Source organism: Theobroma cacao, chromosome 7 (genome assembly GCF_000208745.1).
Source record: "Theobroma cacao cultivar B97-61/B2 chromosome 7, Criollo_cocoa_genome_V2, whole genome shotgun sequence".
NCBI classification, from domain to species: Eukaryota; Viridiplantae; Streptophyta; class Magnoliopsida; order Malvales; family Malvaceae; genus Theobroma; species Theobroma cacao.
This window is the reverse complement of record NC_030856.1, coordinates 7,885,284-7,894,726: the sequence shown is the minus strand read 5'-3', so window position 1 is coordinate 7,894,726 and position 9,443 is coordinate 7,885,284. Positions and strand designations below refer to the sequence as shown.

Sequence of the window (9,443 nt, the reverse complement as noted above, 5' to 3'; positions counted from 1 at the left end):
GTCTAATCTCATAAATGCAAGACGAAGTTAGATGTTGACTTCATTGAATCCTCGAGGCTATTCACAAATTTCTTTTTGCATACAAAATAATGGAGGCAAAATAAATCTTAAAAATAATTATTATTATAGCTCGCCTTGAAGTCGATTTGCATGTTCTCTTTGAATTTCAACACCCCATTGTTCTAGCAAGCCATGTATGTAAAATTTCAATTTATTGATTGAATACTAACTTTTAATACTTCATAAATCAATGTTTAAAATCAAGTTAACTTCTTCAAAAATATTTTTCTTGTACCTAAAAGAATGCTTAATTTTCTAAAAAAAAATACAAAAGCATACATGTAAATTTAAAGGTGTTCATGGATCAAGCTAATTACCCAAGCTTATGGGCTTGGCTCGACTGGAGCTAGGATTGGGCATAAGTTTTTAGGCTTGAGCAAGTTCAATATGATTCGATTAAATTATTTCATTGATAAATAATATATTTTTATTTAATTATAATTATAATATATGTTTAAGAATATTAATATTAAAAAATAAAATAATGTTTAATAAAGTTGTAGAGGCTAGGCTTGACTTTAAAAAGAGAAGCCTAAATAAGCTCTGTCCACCTCTATGTACGTGTAATCTATTATAAAAGTTTATATATATATATATATATATATATATATATATATATATNTACTATATCAAAGTATATATATATATATATATATATATATATATATATATATATAATCTGATTGTTATTGTCATTAATTTTTTTTTTAACATGAAGATTTTGCTATAAAAAATTAAAAATATATAAATAGATAATTTTAGTAGTAAAGTTTAGAAATATTCAAATAGACAATTTCATATAAAAATATAACTATAAATAATTATAATTCTATTTATGACTTTCTTAGTTAAACTTTTGCTACATTGCCATTTGCATTTTGCTTTTGGAAGCAAAAGGCGTAATACATTACGATCATAGAACCAGAGCAAATCCTAAATTTAAGGAAACAAAAGAGTGCTACTATCTTTTATTTATTGCATATAGGTAGACATCCGAAAATGAGAAATGTTCCATCTATTAAATTATGCAATAGGATTGGATGCTTTCATGGCAATGGCCACAAAGACCTTCTGGGGTATTCACATCCCTCTGTATCTTCATGTATCCATTATCACCCCAACTCTCGCCCCATGAATTTTGGAACAGTCTAAAAGGGAGAAAGTGGATATTCATCATTTGGATAGAATTATTATTATTATGGAATATAAGCCAGTGCATTTTATTGAGATGACATATTATAAACTTAATATTTATTTGGATTTGCTTGCTACATACTACATACTAATTATGGGATGATGGGAAAGAGTGTAGGTGGAAAAGAGAAAGATAAAATTATCACATTTTGTGCAGCAAATATAGGTGAATGGGAAAGAAAATAGCCATATCAACAAAACTCCATTCTTCAAATTTGAAAAGATCTTTTTTCCCTCATTTTTGCTTTTCTTTCTTCCTTCTTCTCCTCTCTGCTCTTCTTTCCTCATGATTTGGGGGTTTTCTTGATATAAGCAGTAATCAATATAATTAAGTTTGCAAAGAAATGAAGCCAAATTGCAATTAATCTTGTAATGTTTTTTTTAAGCAATTCTCTTGAATAAGTATCAGCAAATATTTGCAAAACCTTTTTTCTGAATAACAAGTGCATATTGTACAATCACGAACTTAGAATCTTCCATATTGCTTCATGTTTAGTGGCTATTACATTTAAATTCCGAAGTCCAGACAACACAGCAAACTTAGTCTCTATTACTAACTAGGGGAGTAATCAACATATTTCTCTTTAATCAGCATGTACATGTGACAATTTTTATATTGATTGATTTTCTTATAATCTATGCTCCATCTGGCCTTTGCTTTTATTAAGTTGTGTTTTAGTTTATCTCTGTTTCAGTGTTGGATAATGAGTACACCAGTTGAAACTCCCATTTTGATTCCTCTTACACGTTATTTAGCAACTTTCTGTCACCTCAGTTATTGTCCCTCTATATTGATTTGATAGTCAGTTTCTCAATGAATTCCAATTTGTTTGTCGGTGTCCCTCTCACTGTCTCTGTCAGACCTGAGACCTTGACAGAAGTATCAATGAGGGTCATGGCCATGCACTCAACCTCTGGAAAAAGATGACTTCCACTAACTGGGTCCTCTCAGATTAGACTTTGCTAGACCTGGACAGCTTAGAGCTTGTTTTTCTTGGCAAGATACATCACACACGCAAGCGTAAACACTGGAACAGAGGAAGCATTCATGAAAGTCAACTAGACTTTGTTTTCTGGCCAAGAGAAAAGTGTGAACACCGGACCAATTTTTGAAATTGCAGGAACATTGAAAATTGAATATATTTTATTGTGGAATGTGAACCGCATAAAAAGTTACATCAAATGTCGAAATCCGGGATGGTGGGGGTTCATATCGGGCTCATATTATTTCTTTTCCCCCCAACTTCATAATCGTCAATTTTCTCTCAAATTTAAATTGTGATGATAAAGAATGATTTATTAGAATTTAGTATATAAAGAATGAGCAGCGAACACTATATGCACCAAACCGAATTGTTCTGTTTTTTATTTTTTTTTTTCTTAATTTGCCTCACCCGAACATATACCTATGGGAGACACTCGGTTCATCCTCCCTCTTACCATTGTGGTGCTGTTGCATAACGTTTTGTCTACCTTTTCTATGGAATCACCCAACATTACCACTGACCAAATGGCTCTTCTTGCACTGAAAGCCCATGTCACTCATGACCCTCAAAACCTCTTGGAAACCAACTGGTCACTCATGACCCTCTGTTTGCCATTGGATTATCATCTTTCCTTTTTTTTTTTTTTCATCGGATTTTTGTGTTGCGTTTAATTTACGGAATAGAATAAAAAGAATGAAATAGTTTCTTCAAGAAAATAGAATAAAATAAAACATTGCTTTGAGGTCATTTGATTCTCGAAATGCAATTGTCTTTTTGATATTATTTTAATATTTGATTGATAAATAGAGTTTTTGGAATAATCAAGAAACATATTTTAATTTTTAATTTTTTGATAATTTTAAACAATGCAAAATATACAAACATATTCAACTTTTAATCATAATTACATATAGATCCATTAGTTTTCAAAATGAACACTTTGTCCTAAAAAAAAATCTTCCATTGAAGACACAAATTCAGTAGTTAGTCAACGATTAATATTTTTGTTAATTTGATGACAAAACACTACTAAAAAAAATTTTACCCTTCATTAATTTTAAAAATTATCATATTATAATTTTTCAAAAACAATAACCGTTCCGCCAATCAGCTACCCCACGGTTGACCAATCTATAGTCAGGTTTAGCTGAGGAACATCAAATTCAACCAAATCGTACGAATTTAGGAGCACCACGATCTAGTGCACCCTAAGGGAGCCCAAGGAGATGGGTGGTTAATTGGTATAAAGGAACTTGTCGATCGACCTAATAAAAAAAATAGGCAAAAAAAAGAATAAGGGCTTTTTAGATATTTTATGTTTAATATTAACACCATTTATGCGTTTGGGGTTTAGTATTCGTTTTGAAAATTAATGGACGTGCATGTAATTATGGTTAAAATTTAAAATTATAAATTATTATAAATTATAAATTATTATAATTTATAAATAAATTTATAATATAATTTTTTATTTTATTTTTTCTCTTTTCTCATTTTTTCATTTTTTTTTTATATTTCTTCTTTTCTCCTCACAACTACCTTGCGTAATGAAGCGTTAGATCTAGCACTTCCCATTGCTGGATCTAGATCTAGTCATGGAGTCATTGATCAACCACTGTCACTGGAGGGTGACAGTGGTGGAAGAAATTTACGGAAAGGCAAATGAGGTAGAGAAAGAAATAAAAAAGAGGAAAATGAAAATTTTTATATGCTAGGGTTAGGTTTTGTTATATAGGGTAGTAATTTGGTAAAAGAGTTAAAGGTATTTTTGTTCAAATTTATTTTAGCCCATTTCTTGACTCGTGAAATAGCTATTATTGGGGGTTGATAATTGCTATTTCGATTTATTCCAAAATGGTCATTTCCCAAAATGATCATTCTGTGAACAAACAAATGAACACAATAGTTCAATCTCCCAAACAAATATATTGTTAGCTACATATGTGAACTTTAATTTGAAAATAAGATATTGATTTCAAATTTAGTAACAATTGTTTAATACAACTTGCAGACACCTCAATTTATCCGAGGGTTTATCAAAAATTTAGGAAAAAAACAAAAATATATATATATAAAAAAAAAGCATGGATGGAATCCTAATCCCAATTATACTCAAAATCTATAAAAGAAACTAAGTTAAAACAAAACAAGATTCAAGAAGTCAAATTTAAAAAGAAATAACACACAATGGATATAAAAATCCCAAGCCTCAGTGCCAAAAGGGAAATTATAAACAATTAAAACTTTTGTAAATTAGCAATAGAGCCATTATTCATGTTCATAACATAAAATATTTAAATAAATTTATGAAAATCCTCTAATGATGAAATCTCCTGAATATTGTAGGAAACAACTTCGATAGAAGTTCTAGGAAAGGAAATCTTCTAAAATCCAACTAAGGGGAGGAAATTTTCAATACAAAGGATTGACATAAATAATAATAATAATGCAAATAACAAAATAAAGTAAATAATAAATAAAAATATAAAAACGCAAATAAATAAAAATTCTCCAATGATGGAATTTCAAGAATGTTGTAAGAGACAACTTTTTGAAATTCCAAAGTGAGAAAATCTTTCAAAATTCTGTTAATTCAAGTGGCAAAGGTTTTGAAAAACTTGCAATACTAAGAATTTTTATTTGTTTCAAAAAAATAAAAAAAATTACAAAGATAATAAAAATAATAAAATTGAAAATAGGTAAAAGAAATAAAATTGAATATTGAACTAAAATTTATTTAATAAGGTTAAAAGGTGACAGATAACTTATTAGATACCAATTTAATGAGTGTTGTGAAATTACTAATACTTTCCTTACACATAATCGTAATGTCAAACCTAATGAGTTTTTGTAAACCAGAACCTATTCTTTTTAATGAATCTAAACTGAGCTAAGGACCTCATCCAAAAAAAAAAAGATTCACCTTTATATAAAAAGATTGACAACAACTCTATTTTAAATCGAACAATTAAGTTTGAGGACTCATAAGTTATGACCCAACTCACGAGAATATAACCTATAAGAAGTTTTCTTTAACATAACTCATGTAATTAATATGTTATTTGTCCCAAGATAATATTTTAATCATTTCTTATTAGAGGTCTCCTTTATGTTAGACAAAGTATATTTTGACTTGGAATACCTAAATTAAAAAACAAGTGCTGTAATTGCTTTTCGTTGTTTATACTCAAGTAGTATTAACTTATACGTACAATTGGCCTAGATGTGATGGAATACTTTCCAATTCCAAATGTGCATAGCGAAGTAAAAGCATCATTTTTCTTGTTAGACTTCACAAATACGTTATTCAACAATCTTCAAACTCCTGACCTGTGTTCTAATTTGCTCTAAGGGCGACTTCCAGCTCCACCACCTTCATTGAGTTGGTTCCTCGTTTCAGACAATAAATAAATTAGCTGGAGACATGCCTTCCTCAATTTGCAGTGTAAGGTCAAGTAAAGCTCTCAGCTTCTCTAAGAATAATTTGGTTGGAAGTATTCCACAGTGTCTTGGGAACTTAAGCTCTGCTTGACTTGGAGCTACAGATGAATAACTTTCATGGTACAATACCAGGAAATTTTGCTAAAGGTTGTTCGGTAAGAAATTTTAACCTGAATAACAACCAGCTGGAAGGGTCGTTACCGCATTCTTTGGTTAATTGCATAGACTTGAAAATTCTAAATGTAGCAAACAACAACTTAAATGACACTTTTCCTCATTGGTTAGGAGATTTGGATATAAATATTCTTGTCTTGCGAGCTAATAGATTCTATGGTCAGATAGATAATTGTGAAGAAGTTACATCTTCTTTCTCTCATTTGCGGATCATTGATCTCTCTCACAATGACTTCTATGGCTACTTACCATCGAAACTTTTTGAAAATTTTGCATGCTATAAGGGATGCAAATGAAACAAAAGTAGAGTACCTGAGAGATGTATATGATCGAAATATGTATTATCAAGAATCAGTATTCATTACAACCAAAGGGTTGGAGATAAAATTCATGAACATCTTAACCACTTTGACGGTTATTGATTTTTCAAATAATCGATTCAACGGGCAAATTCCTGAAGTACTTGGAGAACTTCATTCACTTAGAGTCCTCAACCTTTCTCACAATAGTTTAATAGGTCGTATCCCATCATTGTTAGGTAATTTGTCAGTGCTTGAATCATTGGATCTCTCATCAAACAAGTTTGAAGGAAGAATTCCAGCAGAATTAGTCAATCTTATATTCTTAGCGGTATTAAACCGTTCTTGGAATAATCTTAGTGGCCTCATTCCTCAAGGTAATCAATTTGGTACTTTCACAAATGATTCCTACATTGGAAACTTGGGTTTATGTGGACTTCCTTTATCAAAAAGTTGTAGTAATCAGCAGAATTTGCAACCACAAGTAACAAAATTTGACGAAGGTGATGATACAAGGGAATTGAATTGGAAATTTTCTATATTGTTGGGGTATGGATGTGGGCTGGTGTTGGGATTGAGCATGGGATACATTGTCTTCACAACTGGAAAACCATGGTGGTTTATTAGGATCATTGAGAAAGGTCAGGAAAAATATGTTAGAAGGAAAATCCAGATCAGAAGGGGAGGAAGAAAACAACACAGCTGATTCTTTAAGGTGAGTTTCAATACTTCTAATCAAAACCAACTGTTTTTTTCTTTTTCTTTGAGTTCAAGATGGAGGACTAAAGCTGAATATTAAGATCTGAATTTCTTAATTTGAAAAGTTTTAACAAAATGTTTTTGTTAACAGGTTTGGTGTGTTCCAATAAGGATACTCCAAGGAAGGCCAATTTCTAACAGATTGGCAAATGGGATCTTCTCAAGAATTCAATGCAATTGCGGTTTCTTGCTGTTTCTTTCGAGAACCGAATCCAAGATGTGCCTCGCACCCAGTCCATGCCCATTTGTAAACCGTATATGAACTTACTGCAAATGTGGTTTCTTCTTTTCTTCTTCTCTATTTACTCCTTAATTACTTCTTTTCTCAGGTGAAATTCCATCAATCATCGGAAGCTTGCGTTTTCTTGATAACTTTGAAGTTGTATATCTATATTGTTGTGGGCTTTATTAATTTGTTCGTTTCCTCTATATATTCTCACAGCTTTGCGGTTGAGGTTACTTCTTTTCCAGTTTGTTGTATTAATCCTATGACTTTCGATTATGGTATGTATTTTCGACTTCCAGATATCTTGACCTATATATCCTATGTCTGCATATATTCTCCATTGTTTGCTTTTAACCATCTGCAACTTTCTCAAACACATTGTTATGTTCAATGGGAATGCTTTACGTTAGGATCTATAACACAAGACAGGGTTTAGTAAAAAACTTAATGAGGTGACAAAGCAAAGATCAGAAACCAGCTCTTTCATAATTTCCAGGCAAGGAGATGCTGGCTGATCCTGCATGAAGATTTCTTAGGTGCATTATTATTAGCAACAGGTCATTCAAAAAAGAGGACCAAACTTTTAGGCACTCCAGCAGAAATGCTTTTTTACGTACTAATCCTCATAGGTAGTAATCATTAGTCTTGCCCTCCAATAAACTACTCCCAGTTTGATGACTAAATTCTGTATCACAAAAATTTGTGTTAGATTTGAAGGTGATAGCATTTCCAAGTGTGACTGGTCTAACCATACAAAAAATAGCTTAGTGAACTCTGCACAATAAAAATTCAAATTATAGTAGCTGGTGCTGAGAATATCGACTAAACTTTGCTCTACTAAGCTTTAGCTCTGAATTAGGTACAGCTTTGGCTCTGAATTTTTCCCCACTGATGTGAGGTGCTCTCTATCAAGCTCAGACTACCAAGTCTATTAGATAAAAGAGTTCTAGGCTTTACAGCGCCAGAAGTTTACGTTTCATCATCTAATATTTAACATTAATAGGTTGACTATGTAATGCAAGATGCACAAATGCAGTTATAGTACAATTCTTCATGGTTGTCATTATCAAGAAGATGGTGGTGTCCAATAGAATGTAACATTGATCTTTGAGCACTGACAATTTTAGTGTCCAATGAAATTGTAAGATTGATCTTTTGGTACTGTTATCTAAAGAGCCTTACACGCATCCGACATTGCTGTCAGTGTATTGTGCCTTTTATGTATTCTATCATACAATGAATCAAGAGACACCTTCAAAAGTTAGAGGCATCTGCACTAATCTGCAGAATCACCTACTTGGGGCAAATACTACCTAAAACAAATAAATTTATCCGTTATCAATCAAGATGTTAAAGAAATTAGTATTTTTAGAGCGGAACTTAAAGATATTAGCTACAACCTGCAAACTCATCACTACCTTGTAAGCAGAATACGAGGCAGGTGGTTCAAAATCACATTGCATGTAAGGGATTCCTAAAGCTCTGATCACCATACCATCATTCTTCTTTTTATATTGTTGGAGACAGTCTAATTTAGGCTCCCAATTCACCGGAAAAAGTGCAAGAAAATGAGATTGGCAGACATTCAGTTCCAATGTACCTAACCCTATCAAAGAGTTTCTCAGGGCTTCAATTATACTTATCATCTAAACTGAGCTAACTTGACCGTCACGCCTCTACCTCATGTCATATATAAGCCTATAAATAGATTAGTTTATAAGCCAATTCCATTATCCCATACAAGACCTCAGTACTTCATTGTTTGCAACCTAAGTTTTGCTTCCTAGACTTTCCTCTCTTAACACTCTGAATGGCTCTTTTCAGTAAAACCATAATACTTATAATCGCTATTGTATTACTATGCCATGTTCCATGTTTTCAAGCCAGAAAGGCTTTAAGCAAGGAAAACATGGATGGTCCTGTTTTGGAGCAGAGTATGATTGTGAGTGCTAATCCTAAGGTTCTTATTCCGCCTTCAATTCCTGCTAAAAGTGGTCATGGAACGGCTGTATATGAGATAAACATAACCAAGCACATTGCTCTGTCTGGCGAGTCAGTTCCAAGTCCTGGAGCTGGCAATTAGACACAATGCGAGTGTCAACTCTCAAGTTCCCCATCGAAATATGGGCAATTTACAATAACATCTAATAAAGTTGTTTCCTACCATTTGACTAGTGTACTTTAGTTTATTCCTTGGTGGCATTTAGCTTAATACTTCACCATTTGTACGTGGAAGAAATTAGCGGTACAAACTTCTACGTTGTAAGCAAGTGGCTTTACATATTGAGTAAACAGTGAAAAATC

The 9,443-nt window shown here is 32.1% G+C and overlaps 1 protein-coding gene across 1 annotated transcript; it reads left to right on the top strand.

The window, feature by feature from the left end:
* LOC18594321 (receptor-like protein 12) lies at positions 6,084-9,222 on the top strand. The gene is made up of 2 exons (XM_018124317.1): positions 6,084-6,795; positions 9,023-9,222. The coding sequence occupies exons 1-2, from the start codon at positions 6,084-6,086 to the stop codon at positions 9,220-9,222; spliced, it is 912 nt and encodes a 303-aa protein (XP_017979806.1).

What these genes read in the sequence shown, in the direction of transcription:
- LOC18594321 (XM_018124317.1), top strand. Translation starts at nt 6,084, where the DNA reads ATGACTTCTATGGCTACTTACCATCGAAACTTTTTGAAAATTTTGCAT. An exon ending in TATTAGGATCATTGAGAAAG is followed by an intron (nt 6,796 to 9,022) that starts GTCAGGAAAAAT and finishes CATGTTTTCAAG; the next exon opens with CCAGAAAGGCTTTAAGCAAG.